Source organism: Ischnura elegans, chromosome X (genome assembly GCF_921293095.1).
Source record: "Ischnura elegans chromosome X, ioIscEleg1.1, whole genome shotgun sequence".
NCBI classification, from domain to species: Eukaryota; Metazoa; Arthropoda; class Insecta; order Odonata; family Coenagrionidae; genus Ischnura; species Ischnura elegans.
This window is the reverse complement of record NC_060259.1, coordinates 92,096,954-92,116,419: the sequence shown is the minus strand read 5'-3', so window position 1 is coordinate 92,116,419 and position 19,466 is coordinate 92,096,954. Positions and strand designations below refer to the sequence as shown.

The window sequence follows — 19,466 nt, the reverse complement described above, 5'->3', positions numbered from 1 at the left end:
AATTCGGGGCCTCTAATAATTGGCATGGATTTGCGTGTGTTAAAAATGTTGTAGGAGAAAGGGACATTAATTGAAGGGATGTGATGTGTGGCAGTAGGAAGAGTGGTGATGGAGAAATGCGGCGCTCACAGAATGGAGCGAGTGCACACCTTCCGATCCTACACTCCGTTCGTACTACAAAGTCAAAAGCAGATGTATTGTGTGATTAGACCTGAGCCAAGGGATATCCCCCATCAAAAATATCTAGTAGTTGTAGTAAGCCTGGATCCCGCATTATTAATTGATATGTGTACTTACGTATCGTCAACATCGCCCTAGTTCGCTCAGAAAAGATGATGAAACTCATCGCCTGCGGGTATTAACTATGCATATTCATTTCAATGTCCTCGGAAAAATGAAGTGAATTTCATCATTTTTTTCAAGATACTTCATGAACCATGTTCGCCAAAACACGCCTATACATTGAAGTAATTTCTTTTGAAATTTTTTTTGCATGATCGATCGAATTCGTGTACGTATCGGTGGAACGTCCTTTCAAAAAAAGAAAAAGGAAGTATTATCTCGTAGTCTTCCGTGGCGATCTTGCTTAGATGATTTCTCCATATTTCGGGTTCTCGCCGCGTTGTTTGTTTTAGGTTGACAGCAGTTTCGCCTGGATTCCACCAGTGCGTCAAAAAGGAAGTAGCTAGAAATCCCTATATGCCTTGCTAATATTCTTAAAGCTTATCGGCTGTGGTGTCTGGGGCAATGGGAAACTTGTGCTATAAATCCCATAAAGAGGCTCAATTACTTACGCTATATCTTGTGACTTTTTAAATTTAGTTTGCTGCCTGACCGAAATTGGCGACTTGCGTTTGGTTGGCATTCGCGGCCGACGACCACTTGAGTGGCGTCATCAACGCTCTTCGCAGAGAATGAGGCGGGGAAAAGCGCGTCTGCACTGCAGACTCTGCAGTGGGACCGCATTGGGCGCTGCGTCGGCACTTCACTTTCATTCGCTGTCGACACCACGCCAGCCACCTGCGCACAAATCCGTTGCTCGCAAAGGCTCTCGTCGAAGCACTGGCGGATTGAGGGGAAACTCTTCTCGTATCAAAGCGTCCGCCCGTGCATTATGAACAATAGTTACGCATTCGTATGTCACGCTTTGAAGTTGTTCTGAGCTTGTAATTACCTTATTTCATGCTTTGGAGACATTTTGATGTATTTTGTGTATGGGGAGATCGCAACCCACAAAATATGTGCTGGGTACGTCTGTGCGTGGATGCGTTGATGTCAAGGTATCACTTGTGTGAGCTGATGTTAATTGCATTTAAACCTTTATTGCATTGTCATGCCCAAAGGAAGATATTTTCTAGTAATATCCAAAATTTCTCCCGACACCTTCCGCAGTGGTTCCGCACTTATACTTATGTCCGAAAATGTTGGTCTGAAATGAAGCTTTGAAGAGATGTGTGTGAGCCGTCTCCTTTGGCGCCGAGGTGCATGCCGTCTAGGACGGCCCTTATTTGTCAGAATTGAGAAAAGTTATGTTTTCCTAGTCTCAGAATGATCCAAATGAGGTTATATTCACGTATTAAAATTTGGTTACTACGGCAACCCGTGCCTCAAAGGCCCTTAGTACTGAGGACCCTCAATTGAGTATTTTTTGGTCGAAAAAGTGCAACTTCTAGGTAAATCGTAAACGTGGAGATATTTAGGGCCGAATTTCTGTTTTTTTTAAACCTATCTCTAAGCGTTAACGAGATATCGCCCGTCGTAATGCAATCCACCCCCCAGGGCGCTGCTCCGCACCCCGCCGCTGAGGTACGGCCCGCACCACTTGCTAGAGACTTCCCCTCCACCCGTCTTTGCAAAGTCTTTGCTCCTACTGGCAAGACCAAGCCGCTGAAGAAATGTGCTTACGGTAGAAAGAATTTAATGGCCATGACAATATTTCCAATCCAAGTGATCAATTTTTTTCACTCTGTCCATGAATTTCAGAACATATAACGAAAATAAAATACATTTTCAGTGTATTTCTAATCTTTCACTGATACCCCATATTTGGCAATTAAATTGTCGTCGCGCACTTTAGGGGTTGTGCTAGTATGAAAAGTTACACTTAGTTATAAATTTTGAAAGCTCTGTTACTTCTACGCGTCTGACTTTAAAACTTGAATTAGTTTCACCCCTCTCGCTGCTCAATCATTCACCACTTGAAGACCCCGAATGATTTGCTAATCGTTCTTGTCATCAGGATATTCACCCCATTCTCGCGTGGGCACATCAAAGAATGCAGTTCATAATTCCAGTGTATTAAATAGCTTTTTCGAATTAGTAGTGACAAAATTTAATATAGATACATTATTCAGGTCTTTATTTTTGAGAATAGTAACAGTTTTTGTGAAAAATTCATTCTGGAGATATAATGGAGGTGACATGGTCCGTGTATGTGTCTTTCCTAAGCATAGAAAATTGAAAGTGGTCTTGGGACCTTCAAATGTAAATATCTAGAAAATTCTGGGAACTGTTTTCTTCTTTTTCCATTGAGAAATGAATATTAGGATTTAATGAATTTTAATGAGCTTGGAACTTGTCTAATTGCGTGTCAGCCCCTGACCACGCACAGAATACATCGTCCACATATCTGTGCCAGGTAACCACGATCTTGGTGAGGGATGGGTGGAGGAGAATAAGTCTGTCTCGTAAGAGTCTATGAAAGTATCTATCAAGAGTGGGGTAAGGGGAGAACCCATGGCTAAACCATTGGACTGTTTGTAGAACGATCCGCTGAAAACGGAATAATTGTGGAAGACGCGCATTGAGAGATGATACACTTCGTTGACAATTGGTGCCGGTATGGACTTTCGAAGGAGTATGTCTTCAGCAAGGTTCACGGCTTCTTTCGGGTTCACGTTGGTGAAAAGATCTTTTACGTCAGCAGACACTAAAGTGCAGTTTTTCTGCATTTTCTTTTCTGAGAGCTTTTGAGTTAAACACACTGTGCTTCGCGGAAAATTGATACGGGTCTCTAAACAATACATCAAGTTTTTTCAGTAGCAGACGGTCAGGGGCAGACACACTTGAAACTAGTCTTATCGGAATGTCTTGTTATGCGCTTTAGGTAAATCGAAAACTTCCGACCAATTGAATATTCCCTCACAAGCTTTCATCTCATTTCTACACTCTTGTTGAAATTTCGACATGGGATCGGAACGAAGGACTTCTGTGTTATTTGCTTTTATGAAGTCCTCAAATTTCTTGATGTAACTGGTTTTATCCATCACCACCACCGCATTGACTATGTCGGCTTTCTGTAAAAACAAGTCATTGCTGGCTGAAGTTCGTTTAATAGACATCAAAGTTGCGTTCTCGGAAGAATAAATAACTTTGTTGCTAGTTTGAGAGGCCTTACGTAACTGTAGGGATACTAATTGTTTCATTTTTCTTTTCGGAGGGCACCTTAACAATCCACCGCTAAGTTTACTAGATATCTGTAGTAGACAGGAATGTTGGGAATGTGTTTAAGTCCTTTTTCTAAAAATGCCATTTCACCGGGTTTAAAGGAATGTCAAGAAAAATTCACTCTTCGTGGTCCAACTTTGTGGGAGTCATGGTCTGGAGTAAAGTCTGATTTTGTAATAGGTTTGTCACGAAGTAGAAGGGTCTCAAGTTTCCCATTGATATAAGACCTTATGCGAAACGGGACCTCACTGCATTATTGTCGTAATTTATCATCGAAACACAACCACTCAGTCCAATGAAGCTCGTGGGTTTGTTCCACGTGCAATAACAGTAGACATTCAGAAATTGCCTCTCTTTTAACATACCACTCGTGCAGCTTCCCTCTTATCCAGGCTTTTATGACTCATTTCATGGCGAATTTTCCTGCTGTAGAAGGGATTTTATTGAACTGGAGCTTGACGTAGTTTGGGCAGATCCCAATCGGGGACCGTGGGCACAAGACAGCGCACAGTGGGCTGAAATCGAAAAAGCTGGCCAAAAATCGCTGTAACCTTGAGTTTGGCTAGATTAATGAAAATATTTGCATATTGTGTATTTTAAAGATAAAATGAAAGTTATTTAGGATGACGTAGTCCACAAGATTATTCAGGACAATTACAATTTTAAATAGGGTAAAGTTATGCGTGAAGCATACTTGCCAGGAGTAATGCGAATTTTTTTTTTAATAACACGGGAATAACAAGGGAAAGATAGAATTTCTTCTGTTGATAACGGCGTTAACAAAAGCTATTAAATACCTGTACATAGGGTAAATGATGATTAAATTTTGCTGTTTTGCTTTTAAACTTGAAATTTTGGTCATTGGGGGTAATAACATAAAAAATATCATAAATATTTTTATTGTTAATTGCTCAAAAACAAAGGCTCAACTCCTATTCTGAGTCAGAGGATGAAGACTCCTCATATTCTAAAATATTTTCTTCTATCACCAGAAGATTTTTCACTTCCCGTGGGAATTATTTTCTTTATGGTGAACCCCCGCCGAACAAGAAATAAAAGGGTCTGGTGCAAGCAGTAGCCTATGAATAGGTTTGTGGCAATCCTGAACACTTTTCTGATATTTATTTTGCGATATCTTCTCGTGCCGGGCCTCCAACGCTTCTTTGGCAAGCTGTCCTAGAGAAAGATGTTTCACAATTCCCACTCCATGTAGGAGAGACCGGGGCACGTTGGCCCGATTTTTTTACATTTTTAAATATTTTTTATTTATGCATAGTTAACTTTATGGAATTATTGCTTAATTATAGAACAGTCTTTCTTAATCTGGATGGCAATAATTAAACTTGAATATATGAGTTATAAAGTTAATAAAATAAATAAATACTGGGCATATGTCAGGTGGGCCAATCTGCCCCTACATGGGGGGCAAGTTGGCCCATGTATTTTTTGATAAGCTGAACTAGTATGATTTTAGGAAATCAAAATAAAACTAATAGCTTTCAAGAAATATATTTCAATATATGTAACCATTTTACTAAAATAACGGGAAGGCTTTAAATTATTAGGATTTCTGGCGTGCTAATACAAACCAGTTGACTTTTGTGACTGTCCAGATACAAAGGATCAGCACAATTATTGCTCTTGTGAAATAGTACGCAGATTTCATTGTTCACACATGTCTGATGAGCCCAACGCTGGCAATTTTTGCACTAATTATATTGTGCTCCAGGGTAACCGTCGAAAAAGGCACACTTTAGGCACAGTGAATCTTCATCTTCCTATATTGGACGCGCGTATTTTATTTTTTTAGCTCCAGTTGACATGCGTTACATTGTGATACTATGTTACGTTCAAATAGATGTCTGTCTTCACCACTGCGCTTATAGTTTAGTAGCCTCTGTGAATTTAATCGAGTCTTTGTGTCTAATCAGTTCAGACGCAACCCAACGCTCCCAAAGACGACTAATCGCAGACCCAGCGGAACCTCTGGAGTTGACAATTGATGCAAGCTTACCCTCAAATGTAACAGAAAATAATCCATCTAAGTGTGGAAAGGGTAATCCAGCTTTCGACCTCAATTTAAATTGTAATCCAATGGTTCCTACTGAAGAGGTATTCAAATGCGTAAGTCCACTCGACTTTTTTTTCATTTTTCTCGGATGAACTATTTAAGCACATTTGCATAAACAGTGACATATATGCCAACCAGAAAATGTAAATCTAGCTTTGGAGAAGGAGGAACGTATGACATGATAAAGTCAGGTAATATGACATGTAATGCTAATGTCATGCTACGATAAATACCCTAATAAACGTATGTGTTGGTCCAAAAAGGTAACAAAACTTAACAAAAGGTACTTCCCCACACTCTTGTTGGCAAGCATGCATTGTAACCGATTTGAAACCATATAAAGTCATTTACACCTGAATGACAGGTGATTGATGATGAAAGATTGATGATGAAAGTGACCGTCTAATCAAAATTAGGCCATTTTTGACGAAGAAATGCCTAGGACGGGGCATGTTGGCCTGGGTGGCCAACGTGCCCCGTCGTCGCTGGGCCAACCTGCCCCATCGCCATGTTTACAATAAATTCTATTCGTTACAAAACTCACTGAAGCAATTTAGATTGTATGCCACACAGAAGTTATCCTTAAACTATGAGCTTTAATTATAGTACTCAACTATTGGGCCCAAATTGATCAAAACTTAAATAACACACATTTAACCTGGGAGTAGAATTTTACTAAAACACGCGCAAATACAATTAACCGCTACAACTTGTCAAAAACTGCTCCGCCAGTCATAATGGTGTTGTGGAGAAAGGGGAAGTGTGCTACCAACCTTCTGATAGATTCCTAGCACGATTCAGTGTCTATTGTATGAATTAGCTCGACTGGGCCATCCTGCCCCTATGGCCAACGTGCCCCGGTCTCCCCTACTAAAAATTTGTGAATAGTTGGTGGCATGTGATACCATGGATGAAATTTTGCGTAAAGTTTACCTGTTTTAAGACAGTAAGCTATGAAAACCGTATCATTTACTTGAAGACTAGCTGATAAAATAAAAAAAATAGCTGAGAAGCAGGTAATTAGGTCGTCCAAAATTCCTCGAAAAGGAATTGATATGGCACTGTATTGGGATTGTCGATTAATAATTTTACTTATTAGAAGATATTAGGGAGATATTTTAATATAGCGGCTGGAAGTGGGAATGGATTTTTGAACCAAATTTTATTTAAATTCAGAAATCTACCATTCACTGTGGAGAACTCATCCCTTTTTCGAAAACATTGACGAAAAAACATTTTTTATATTTACGAACGTGAGAGTTCGCTTGGGGTGTTTGTGACACCCAAATCGTTATTTTCGCTTTCTCCATTGGTATAGTCTTTTTTGCTACAATTTTTGTTCTTTTTAAATACCATCGCACAGATCAGTTGTTGATGAGTTCACTTTGTGGAAATTCATCGATAGTAATGATACAAACAGCTGTAGTACTTTAGTTACACCATTTTATTTTCTCATACGGTTTAGTGTGGAAAATTAATGCAGCTGTTCGTATCATTACTGCCTTTGTAACTCCTGCTACTATTTGTTTGTTAGATGTGAATAGTAGTCGCACAGGAGTAACTTGGTGTACTTCTGTCAATTTTCACAAGGATTTGAAGTGCAAAATAACCTGTCGTTGATATAATTAATAACATTTCAACATATTAGCTGTAATATAACTATAGCAATGATAATTTTATTCATTTAACTTTACAAATCAGTACGTGGCGAAATAATTGGAAACGTTACTTCGTCTGATTATTATCTCCTTTTGGTGGCTATATAACCAGAAACCATCTTATTGAACATACCTTGGACGCATATGACCAGAATATAATTACTATAGTTAATATTTGAGTGACATTTTCGTTCCCTACACATTTAGGTATCAATTTATGATTATTTGATGGTACAACCGCCTTTGATACTTGCGATTTGCGTGCTTCGAGCTTATTGAAATGAATGAATCTTAATGATTAGTGTTTTTTTTTACATTTATTAAAACGATCAAATAATATGCTAAGTTATGAATCAGGATTTTTAGGAATTTTTTTGGAGTAAATTTATTTTAATCACTGGCTCTTTCAAGGGAGAGAGAATTCTGAGTAATATTCTAGTCAATAAATGCTGAAGGTGCCTGGGAAAAGGTGCGTCTTTTCGGAAATGAAGCATAGACCTACCATTGATTCGAAAATCTGGACTACACCCTCCGTTGTGCACCTCTCATGCCATTCATTGCTCTCTCGTATGTGATGTCGATGACCGACCACCTCGGCCTTTTTCAATGACACGCCTGCTGGTCTGCAACAGGATACGTGATATCGTAAAAAAGAGCAAAAATGGATACGGGCGTATACCACGGAAGAATGTTAGCGATAGGACCGCTGTAACTCCAGTTATTCTTCTTGATTCACATGAAAAATCGCCAGAATCACTAAAAAAAATTAAACAAATGGCCCATGCCATGTGTTTGACTGCCATTCCGGATGTGCAGAATGATTTGAATTGAATTGAATGAGATTTTTTAATGACGGTATCTATTTTTAGCGATTAAATGAAAAGTGAAAAATTTCAAGCGCGCGGAAACGCGACGGCTAAGTATGAATGCTGGGAAAACGCCGTGTGACGTCATTCTGGTTCCCGCTGTCGGCGTGTGAGGTGACCATGGGGCGAGGCTTTGAGCACTGATACGATGCAGGCTGCTAGCAGGTAGCGCTTGGCTTAAATAAGGATTATTGATACCTTAGCAAACGAAGGAAACTTTCCGATCTTTAGGCAGTTTTTAGAGGTGATTATTTAGACATGTTTCCCTGTGCTCTGTGCATCTTTGATGAAGGCAACTACCCTGTTCATAAAAAGTAAACTTTTTCAAACTGTTGCGATCTATTCTCCCGCGAAAATATAAAAATTGCGGACATTTCTGTTTTTCCGGACAGACCATTGCTATTTACTTTACTACACCTGAAATATAGACGTCATAAGAGTCATTTTTCTTACCTATGAAATCTATTGAATGTAACCACGTATAACTGTCATTTTTGAAGTGGGTTTTTACGTGCAACATTACTTAAATCCCGTCCGAAAATAGAATAACAGAAAAAACCATACACTCCACTGCCTTCGACGTATACGTCGAAGGCAGTGGAGTGTATAGTGGACTATAGTTTCGTGAGTTGGATAATGAAAATGATTGTTATACGTGGTTACAGGGTCCTCCACTGTATGTAGGTAACAGTTTCTTTTCGTCGCTCTTGATTATCGAGATAAAAAATAAGAAATTCTGGAAGTCACCGAAAACTACGATTTTTGAAAGATTGTGACATCATTTTCTCGAAATGTAGCCCATCAAATACCATTGAATTCCGTAAGTAGCTGAATGGACTGAAAAAAAATTTGAAAACCCCCGATATCATCCTATAAACGCCTCCCCCCAAATAGATAATGGCGGAAAAGTCCACTCTTCGGCACCTGCCGGGACAAGGAACGGCGAATCCGTTCGGAGGAGTATGCCCGCAAAGCCGCGGGCCGCCACCCTTCCCTCCTGGCCGGCGAAGCCAGCTGCGGCGGGTTCTTTCCCCTGGCCGGGGAAGCAGGCCCCGGTGACTTTGTGGACAGAGCTTCGAGGAACGGCGAAGCCGTTCCGACGGCCGTCCCGTTGGTAAGGGGCATTGCCCCTTAGCGAGCGCGCGCGGAGCACCGCGAGTTCTCATTATAATTTTGTTGATGTTCATCTAGAACAAATCATTATGCCCTGATATTATGCTAGCCAAATTTCGGGAGAAGACTGTCCACGATGTGCAGTAGGGTTAATGGAAAGGGTAGGCAATGAAAAATGCAATGCCGTCGATGAGAACCCTCTGTGGAATGCATGTGAAGTGTGGCCTTGCTTTGGTTCGGCTAATCACTCCTCATGGATTGGGTGTGAATTTTCAGATGATGTAGACTCTGCGACTCGTGGTATTTGCCTAGAGTGTTTCATCAGGAGCCTGGTGTATAATGGCCATCAGAAAGTGCTGACAACAGGGAAAATTACAAAATAAACATTGCAAAACAAAGCCCAAGAAAATGTAAAGTGATTGTTTTTCTAGTATTTCTCAGAGGTTAATGGTAATATTTGCTGGAGTATTTGCCTGACCGTTAATTCTTATAATATGGAGTGTCCTCTCGAAGATAAGTTGAAAGATGATGAACAAATAGAGTAATTGGAAGGTGGGACAAATACTTAGGGTTAGGCTCTTATTTATTTATTAGCCATTCACATTAATTTATTTCTTTTGTTTCAAAGAGCTCCACTGTATTACTTGGCATTTAACCATCTATATCAATTTTCACTTACTTTGTAACTAGGCTTTTTACAAGAAATTAATTTAATTGTTGGCATTCGTTCACTGAAATGAATTCAAATAAACCCAGCCAGCACAATTGTGATAATACAATTGTACTATAATGGCATTGCAAAGGCTTTAAAAACTGGTGGATGTTGCCTTACAATTGTATTACAGTGGTAACACAGTGTGAAATATCCTCTGTAGGTAGCAATCGTATTACCATTGTAATACAAAGCTGAATTATGAATGAGTCATGAATTATATTCCTTTTGTAATGCAACTGTATTACAGTTGCAAATATAAGACTCATCAGTGTTACCTCCGGAGCCATAGTTAAAGGTTGCCCATTAATGGGCAACTGTTAACTGGACCTGGAATTTACATCTTTGCTATTTATTTTTCCATTCAGTGTCATGAGCTAAATTACACGGTGATTATCTCTTGATTTTTATCTTGGCTTGGTATAAAACACGTGCATGTGTAGGTATCAATGAAACTTTTGTGAAGTTACACTTCCCGATTTCCTTTTGGTGGAGAGAGACCGTAGAGCTGCCAGTCACACTTCCTATTTGTCTCGAGTCACATCTCAGAAGAACTAAAAATCTATTTAAGTAAGCACTTACTTTTACTTACACATGCACAAAAACTTATTGATCTAAATCACTACAAAAGTGGTGCAGTGCTTCGTTAAAAACACAATTATGATCATATTTCTCTTTTTTACAAAGGAAATACCTACTATGGTGTTTAAAATTGGATTTTGCTAATATCATTGTTCTGCATTACAATCATATTACAATTGATTTGTTTTGAGGGTTTGGAATACAATGATTTTACAAGTATTAATCTAATTTGTAACTGTACAAGAGATTTATAATTCGTAGACAAGCTATTGTGCTGTCTGGGAGGTATTGTATTTTCATCAAGAATACTAGATGGTCAAATTTTTGAGATCTTATTCATGTTATTTTCTTTCAGGATCGTGCTAGAAATGCATCCGAAAGGTTTTCATCCACAACCACCCTGACTATTGATGTTAAAGATGAAGATGATCAGGAGCCCATGTTTGCCCATCAAGGTTGTGCTCTCACAGATGGAGTTTGCACCAATCCAGAATACACTGCATCTGTGAGTATGACACACTCATATTTTTAAAAATATATCAGCATTTAACACGTTGCGTACGGATGGCGAGAATTCCCATCATTTTTTTCCCGACCGTTCCGGACGGATGACGAAGATTCTCGTCATTTAGGCGCGTCAACCTAAACAATTTTAAAGCTTACAATACGCATTCGTTAGTACATACGTTTTCAGTTGTTGTTCCTTATTCATAATGAATTTATGCATCATAACGTTTGATTGGGTAAAGTTGTATTGCAAACATTATCTTTTTAACCATGTTTAAAGCAAAGGAATTACGCCATAATAGGCACATATTTCTCAGAATCGGCGTTCCTAAGAATTTAAATACCCCGGTACGCAACGTGTTAAAATGGAATCTACGATATCAAATGTATGATGACTAGCAATGGCTCTATGGTTGCACCTTATAATTTGATGGGTGTCATGCATTTTAACCTTGAGAATGATTGCCAATATGGAATGCAAAGGTTAATTTGAATTTTGATAGCTCTAATTAGTGGTTTATTTGAATGATTTAACTTGACATTAATTGTTTGTGATACATAATTTTATGGGGGAGGTATTTTTGTTTGAGTACTTGTAATAAGGGATATAAGTCAATCAGTCATGACTAATCAAGTGATTTCTTGATGTACCATACTTGATAATTGCTTTAATTTAACCTTCGTCTTGGCTTTTTGAATAAACTAATTTGTACTTGTTCCCGTGGTTCAGGTATCATCAGGCATTTTGGCTGGAGTCCTTAATATCAACCCTGTTCAGATCCGGGCCGTTGACCGGGATTCTATCAATGCACCGATTGAGTACACCTTCTTGAGTGGTATGCCATCAACCTTCAAGGATTATTTTGAAATAAACCCGCAGACTGGTGCAGTGAAGCAGATCAGACCTGTGGACACTTCCATTGCCAAGAAGTTTGAGTTGATTGTAAAGGTAAATACATTTTGAAAAGCAACCAATGACATTATTAAATATGCCTCTAATGAATAATTTAATTTGAAATTTGTTTGATTCATGAGGAGGTAGATATGTGGAGTGGTTGGGAATGATGCTGAGCACCCTTGATAATTTGATGTCCATGTAGTCTCACTTGTTAGGATTAAGAATAAAAGAATCAGGGTTCATTAACCTGTAGGCATCTTTTCAATGGAATATATATTATCAAATAAAAATATTTTGCCAGCCAGATATAAGTATACCGGGACTAGCCACGGTGATAACTTTACGGAGTCACCCGCAATGTACAAATTTTGGGAAAAATGCACGAAGAAAAAAATCATTTGCCTTGACCAGGATTCAAACCCAGATCCCTTGATTTCCAGCCGAGTGCTCTAGCCAGATAAGCTACCAAAGCATCATTCTCCTCTGTGGAAATTTGTGGACTATACCGGACAAGGTGGTATGGACTGCTGAGCATATTATGTGACTAGCAGTCCAGGTCGTGTGCACGGCACCACAGTCAGAGAGCAAGCCACTTAGAAGCATACATTTTCAAGCACTCCACTTGGTGTTACAGCACAAATACTCACCTTGATATCTGGAAAACTGTCTATGCACAAAGCCTGGATCTGCCCAATGTAACAAAAATGTCATGCCCAGTATCGCTGCACTCTAATGGCTCTTGCATCGCTCGGGCACCGTACATAGTTGCGTTTTATACTTTGTTAGAAAGAAGAAGCTAAGGGCTTCATTTCAGTGTACCACTCGTCAAGTGAGAGTGAAAATGCTTCCTTTAAGCTCTCCTGCTTTCGTGGTGCCTTCCCTGGATACTGAAAATGGACGTTCACTTTGTGTAAGCATTTGATTTGTTCACCAACTTTATGTGTTACTGTGACAATTTTTGGTGTATATATTAACATAATGATACAAAATTATTAATAATTCATTAATATGTTTGGTATTACTTTCCATTACTGAAACATTTTCTGATAAACCATACTATGACATAAATGTCACATGGGGCAGATCCCTATGCAAATCTTCCAAGTTGCAAAATTTATGCTCTAATAAACTTTTATTCTGGTAATTACGTTTGAATTAAAATTTTTATTCTTGTTATGTCAATGGTTCAGAGATGTTACACTACGTGAAGCCAAAGAGCTTCCGGGAAAATGAAAACCTTGACGAAGAGAAGTGAAGTGAAGCAGAAGAGGAATCAATATACCTTGAGCCACCAGAGGCAGCAATTGTCTCTGATGAGGACATTGCAAATGAGGACGCTGGTGGACTTGTTGAAAATTGAATGGGAAGACAACTTTGAGCAAGAGTGGAGCTTGTTACGCCGCTTGATGATGATATTGCTAGAGAATTTCAAGAGAGGCCTAAAATATCGATAGGTGGTAGATGTATGGATAAGGATTCGAGGCCTCAATCCATTGGGTGTCACCAATGAGTTTCTCTGTCTAACGTCCATGATGAGTACTTTCTCCAAAATTTCATCAACGCCTTCATCTATCCCTGTTCTGCAGCAAATGGACGTGAAACTTGGCAACAATTTGGCAAAAACCTGATTTGCTTTTCTTTGTTAATTTCAGAGTGCCTAGCCGATCCACACGTCCACATTCCTTACTCCATACGCCTATCCCTAGACTATCCCTCGCTAAGCACTCACTTCAACACTGCCTTTAATCCCTGCTCAATTCATTGCCATGCAATATTGATCCGTTTTTTCTGCCCTTAAACTCATTTCTCAATCTTGCCATGCCCTACTCCCCAGGGAATAATTAAACTTCTTTCTCTACCTCAGTTTCTTCGTGTCTTGTATTTTTGTTCTACAGGTATTCTGTCCTGTATATTATATTTTGCCTGCACTCTGTGTTTTGATTATTTAAATTTCATGTTTTTCACTGTAAATTGGCAGGAATGCAGTATATGAGCAACTAGTTAAATACATAAATTCCACTTCTTTTTTCAGGCTGAGGAGATATCAGAGAGCAAGAGGTTTGCAACTGCAAAGTTAATAATAACTGTTAAGCCTGTGGATAGTCATCCTCCGGAAATAGTTCCAACTTCAATTGAAGGATTAGTCAATGAAAATGCACCAGTAGGAACGAAAGTTCTCGACAAAGATGGGAAGCCAATAATGCTCAAAGTGGTGGATGTTGATCTTGTAAGTAAAATGTAAGTGAAAATTTTGTTATTATGTTCTATAATCAGTTAATTTTTTCTCCCAACTTATTTTTTTAGAGAGATGATGACCCAAAGCCTTCATATTCATTTGAGTTGACCACAAATTTCTTCAAGATTGAGAATGATGGAACTTTGGTGGTGAATGAAGAGAATTTAGACAGAGATCCTCCAAGTCCTGGAAAATTCAGGTTTCAGGTGAATATTTGCAACCTTTTTTGTGCATATTAATGAGTGCATCAATTTTATATAAATATACTGTACCAATAAAAATGCCTAGTGCTCTTTATGTTATCTTCATGTTTTGTATGTAAAAACGAAGGATTCATATTCAATAAAAACTTTAGGGCTCTGTGGCCGCATCAATTTTTGGGTGGCCCCAAGGTTTCCTGGCCGATGCTGTTCGCTTTCTCGTAAATAGTTCCAATTTCAATTGGAGAAAGTGACCAGCATCGGTCAGGAAACATTGGGGCCACCCAAAAATTGACGCAGTGGTATAGCCAAAAAGTTTTTTTTTAGCATGATGAGTACCCACGAAAGTTTTAACGAAGAATAACAAAGAATTCCTTTAAACTAGGAAGGAGAGGTAGAATCATTCACCTTGGCCTATGTACCTTGATCTAGCATCCCCTGATTTCACTCTCAATTGCTAGGCCCCAATTCTGATGAAGCTGCAACGTCTTGGTAGTGTTAGTGTTTCAAGTGCTCATCGTGAGTTTTGGGGACCTATGTATGATTCAAGGATGAGGTGGATGATTTCTGACTTACTTATTGTTTTGATGTACATGCATAATCTCATGCTTGCTTTGAAACTTTTCATCTGGTTAATTGGAAGAAATGGTGAATATCCGTAGGTTGTTGCTCGAGAGGTGGGTGGCAGTGCAGCCAGTGCACCTTTGCCTCTGACGGTAGTCCTGAAGGATGTTAATGACAACACTCCTCTACTCCCACGAATACCACCCATCACTGTGCAAGCTGGTGAAGGGAAAAGAGATGTGATTAAGGTAAGCACCTATGAATGGAATGGAGTGATTACGTTTGAAGTGCTCACCCCTCGTCCACACGAATCACATAATGGACTCAAGGTGACACTATTGGATAATTAAAGTCTTGTGTAACAATACAATATGTTTTAATGGTGCAATTAAAACTGTTGACTATATTATCTGGTGAGCAATGTCTAAGGTCAGGTGCTTCAAGGCATATTCAGGGGTGATGTTTTGGAAGAAGAAATTTTTAGCATTGAATGGGACAGAAAAATCAACAGAATTTATGGCAGATATTGGCTTGGTGCCTCCACTGGTAGGCAAGGAATTGAAAAATTGGTTTATTTGATGTATAGAAATATGGTTAGGCGGTAAATTTTAATGCGTTCTTACCAGCCCTAGATTCCTTAGTTCACGCCAGGCTGTCTGTTGATTTCTAACTTGCAAAAATTTTCAACTGAAATACTAGCGTTTAGCTTCGGAATGTGAGTTTTAAGCAAGTTTTGTGAAATTTTGTATAATTGAAAGTCTAATAGCGTTCTTGAATGAATATATGTAAGACGAAGGAGATTGCACTCTTGAATTTGTTGACGAATTTCTTCATTGCACCAAGGAGCGTGAGTATGTTTACGATAGCAAGAAACCAAAGTAGCAGTGAGATTGACTCACTTTAACGTATGAGAGTTTAAAAAATTTACATTAAAATCACTACAGTTTGAATCCAGAACATCTCTCCTGTCCAAGGTCGCCAAGTTATTCTGAAAGTTGAGTTCATTGAAGTTTTTTAGCCTACAAAATTTGAAAGGCTCAAGTGGAGTAGAGTGATATATAAAGAGTGATTTGTAGGAGAACATGAGGCTGACGAGAAAGGAACAGACATTTGGGATTAGACTACTACCTTTTTAGGATCATTGGCAATGCATAAATCAAGTAAGATGTGGCTGGACGAAGTATAATGTGTTGCATGAATGGGATAATGTGCAGATTATTACTAAAGGTATATTTATGAATGCAGTGGCTATTATGATTATCTTTTAAGTAAATCAGAATTTTGGTGATTAGTAAATCTTCGTGCCCACGGTGGTTACCACTGGGGCGGCAAATTAATTCTCATTTAAGTTGGTCAATATCGTTCTCACACAAAATTATGAGGCACTCAGATCCATCTTCTCTCCGAACATGAATTCTTTCATTTTGCACCCACAAGTACTTGAGTTTACCACATTTTTTTAGATCACGTGCTAATGACTACGGGTTACGGTTCAGAGGGAATCATTGACATATATGGGAGTTGCTGTAGAATGATTGAAGCCTAAGTCATGGGAGTTTAAAGGACGGGCACCACACTTGAAGCAAGTGACTGCCAAAGAAAGTGCACTATCACTGGAGAAGAATAAGTTGACGCTCTGCCACCATGAGATTTAAGACAATAAGAGTAATCGATATCAGATGCTCTGGTTTCTACCTCAATTCGCCCTGCAAGCATTGTACACCACTGAATCAGCAATTTCACCTTTGACATGGGGAACACCACAAATTAAGAAAACTTTCAGTTCTAGTGAAAAAATTACGTGATACATATTTAAAGAAAACTTTATTATTCCACAGCCTAACACCCTAGAGGCGGTTCGCAGGGTATTATGTAGATGTACCCTATGGTCACTGATTGCCTAGACCATGCTCACGTTTATTACCTCATGTGGTGTATTTGTCGCTAATAAATCGAGAATATTTTCTCCTCTATTGGGTTCAGAGACTATTTAAAGCAATGAGTTTTATGAAAAATGCGTGCGCTATATAGATTTACGTTGAAGTTTATGGCTTTTAAAACTTTCGAACTGTAAACTTTACCTGTGATATGCATTATAAATTTCCTGTTTCACTATTATGGAAACCATATATACTATATATAAACTATATAATCAATATTTTAAATCTTATTTACAATGGTTTTGAATGTAACTACAACCACATGTGTAAACAAAAGCATAAATTCTTAAAACACCACAAGATTCACCATGCAAGAATACCAATTCAACTTAATTTCAAGGATAATTAAATTTAAAGTATCTAAAATTATATTTTTTAGAAGAAGATGATAGAATTCCTACCTCATAAGAATTTTTGAGAATGAAAGTATAACTCCACAATGTTGGCTGCCACAGTCAGTAGCTCAGCAAACTTCCCAAGAACCTTGGTAAACCATCAACCTTACCCATACTGCGTCAAAGAGGGTTGCTGGAACTCGCATTAGCAGCATCCCAGCAGTGTGCTGCAGGCAAGCTGTGAGGGTGCGCTGTTAATGCATAGCAGTTGCATTTTTTGCCAGCACACTGCGAAAAAGTGCTGCACAAGCTGTATTATAGTGCTTCAAATGGAAACAAACTTGCAGCTCTGAAACCTCTGTGCAGCGCTTCTGGAGTTATTTGTGTTTACAGGGAATGGAAAAATCTCCAACACATCGTCACATTTTGGGTTTTTGGGATACTTAAAATGTTAATTGACTTAATATGCTAGATCATTATACATTACAATGTCTTATATGTTAACAAGAATCCTATTGGAAATTTTAAGTGTTTAAGAAGGTGCACATTAAACTTAAGCAAAGCATTTAGTATTCCAAGGGTATGAATGACTGAAGTTTTTCCTTGTAACTCTTAGGCTCTTGGTGTGCCTGCCCCTCCCAACTCTTCCCTCAATTACTTAAGTGGCTTGTTGCCAACTGTTGCCTCATACAAAACAACGCATACCATTTAAATGAGTAAAAATTACCTCACTGCTTATACAAAGTGAGAGTAAGTAAAAAAAGAAACATCTTGGTATCCAAGAAGATAAAAAATAATCACTTGCACCACAATGCAGCTGATTGCAATGCAGCACAAATCCCTAACAAATCTTTGCCATGAATATAATTTTTTTTACTTTTCAGGTTAGCGCCACTGATAAGGATTTGGGAGAAAATGCTGAGATAACTTACAGCATTTATCATGTCTCTAATAATGGAAGGCAAAAGTTCAAAATTGATCCTGTCAGTGGAGTAATCGAGGCATCTGGGAAATTGAATGCTGATGAGCAGTATAGTATTACAGTTCAGGTAAATGACATTGCACCTCATTGGATGATCTTTTATCCCACTGCCCATGCTTACTCTCCATATTATTGTAAATATTTAGTTGTTCTTAAACTAAATAAAAGATTAACTACTATTTAGCCTGTTATTTTTCAATTGCTGAAGTTCCATTTCCCTATGTTCTTGACTTGAACATCCTTCTTTTTGGTAGGCTACTGATAAAGGTGGTAAATACAGCCAAACCATAGTTGAAATAACTGTGATACCTGGTCCAAATACCAGAAGCCCTGTGTTCACCCAATCCATCTACGAAGTGCAAGTTAGTGAAGGGGCTTCCATCAACTCAACTGTTGTCACCATCATGGTATGTATGTTATGAATTGCTTTCTGATCCAGAAAGTAATTGGTCATAACTCTCATGTCTCAGAAAATCGTTAATGGTAATGTGCTTCCAGCAATGGAAGTGCCAATTTCATTCATATATACACATGACTTGAATGTTTTACGTAGGTACCTACTCAGTATAAGTGATGGGCCAGTTTGGTTCTCGGTTCCACCAGTTCTTGAAGTCAGAACTGGAACCGGCACCAAAAATTGTTGATACTGAAATAATTGGTGCAGAAACCAGTTTGAACCCTGTTCATTTGTTTAGGGTTGGAAGCTGCTACAAAGCTGTAGCCTGAATCACTTATGCTAAAGCACTTATTTGACCTCAATTTTCAGCAGCTTAAGACCATTTTTCACATGAATGGTAAGCTTATCTATGATAAAATCTATTTCACTCAATGTATAATCTTATAAACAAAAAAACATTTAAAAGGCATTACCTATTTCTCGGCACACATCAGTTCTCGGTTCATGATCCTTCTTCGGCACTGCAATACACTGAATTGAAAATTGCTTCAGTCCAATTTTTTTGCCTGAATAGTTATCTTGTTTGTGATAATATCACTTTTGTACAATTAGAACTGACCCATCCCTATTAGGTAGGTATCATTAAAGTGAAAAAAATCTATCATATTTATCACTGTACGTACTTTGTGTTTTAAAACTCATGATGTATGTAGCTATTTATTTAATTTAGAATTTTAAGAATATTATTTGCATGAAATATCCAAATTGACTTTTGTGAGCTCATTAGGAATGGTAAAATAGAAAATTTAGTCTATTTTTCCATTTTAAATATGTATACGGGGTATATTTTTAGGAAGGAATGAGTTCCCCAAGTCTATTGAGGTAGTAATGATGGAGTAGTTGTTTTATTAATTTATATTTGAATCATATTGTTGGAAAATATATTGTGCCCATGTAT

General features: G+C 38.4%; 1 protein-coding gene across 7 annotated transcripts in view; it reads left to right on the top strand.

Annotated features, from left to right (window-relative positions):
* LOC124170503 (cadherin-99C) overlaps positions 1-19,466 on the top strand; it is a 122,318-nt gene that overhangs the window by 87,339 nt on the left and 15,513 nt on the right. For all 7 annotated transcript variants that reach the window (XR_006867481.1, XM_046549265.1, XM_046549271.1 and 4 more), the window contains 7 exons: positions 10,805-10,954; positions 11,687-11,905; positions 13,887-14,081; positions 14,159-14,296; positions 14,953-15,102; positions 18,014-18,178; positions 18,366-18,518. Coding sequence is in view for 6 of the 7 variants with exons in the window: in XM_046549265.1 (XP_046405221.1) it covers positions 10,805-10,954; positions 11,687-11,905; positions 13,887-14,081; positions 14,159-14,296; positions 14,953-15,102; positions 18,014-18,178; positions 18,366-18,518 (1,170 nt within the window). In the remaining variant the exon portion in view is untranslated. The remainder of the gene's footprint in view (positions 1-10,804; positions 10,955-11,686; positions 11,906-13,886; positions 14,082-14,158; positions 14,297-14,952; positions 15,103-18,013; positions 18,179-18,365; positions 18,519-19,466) is intronic.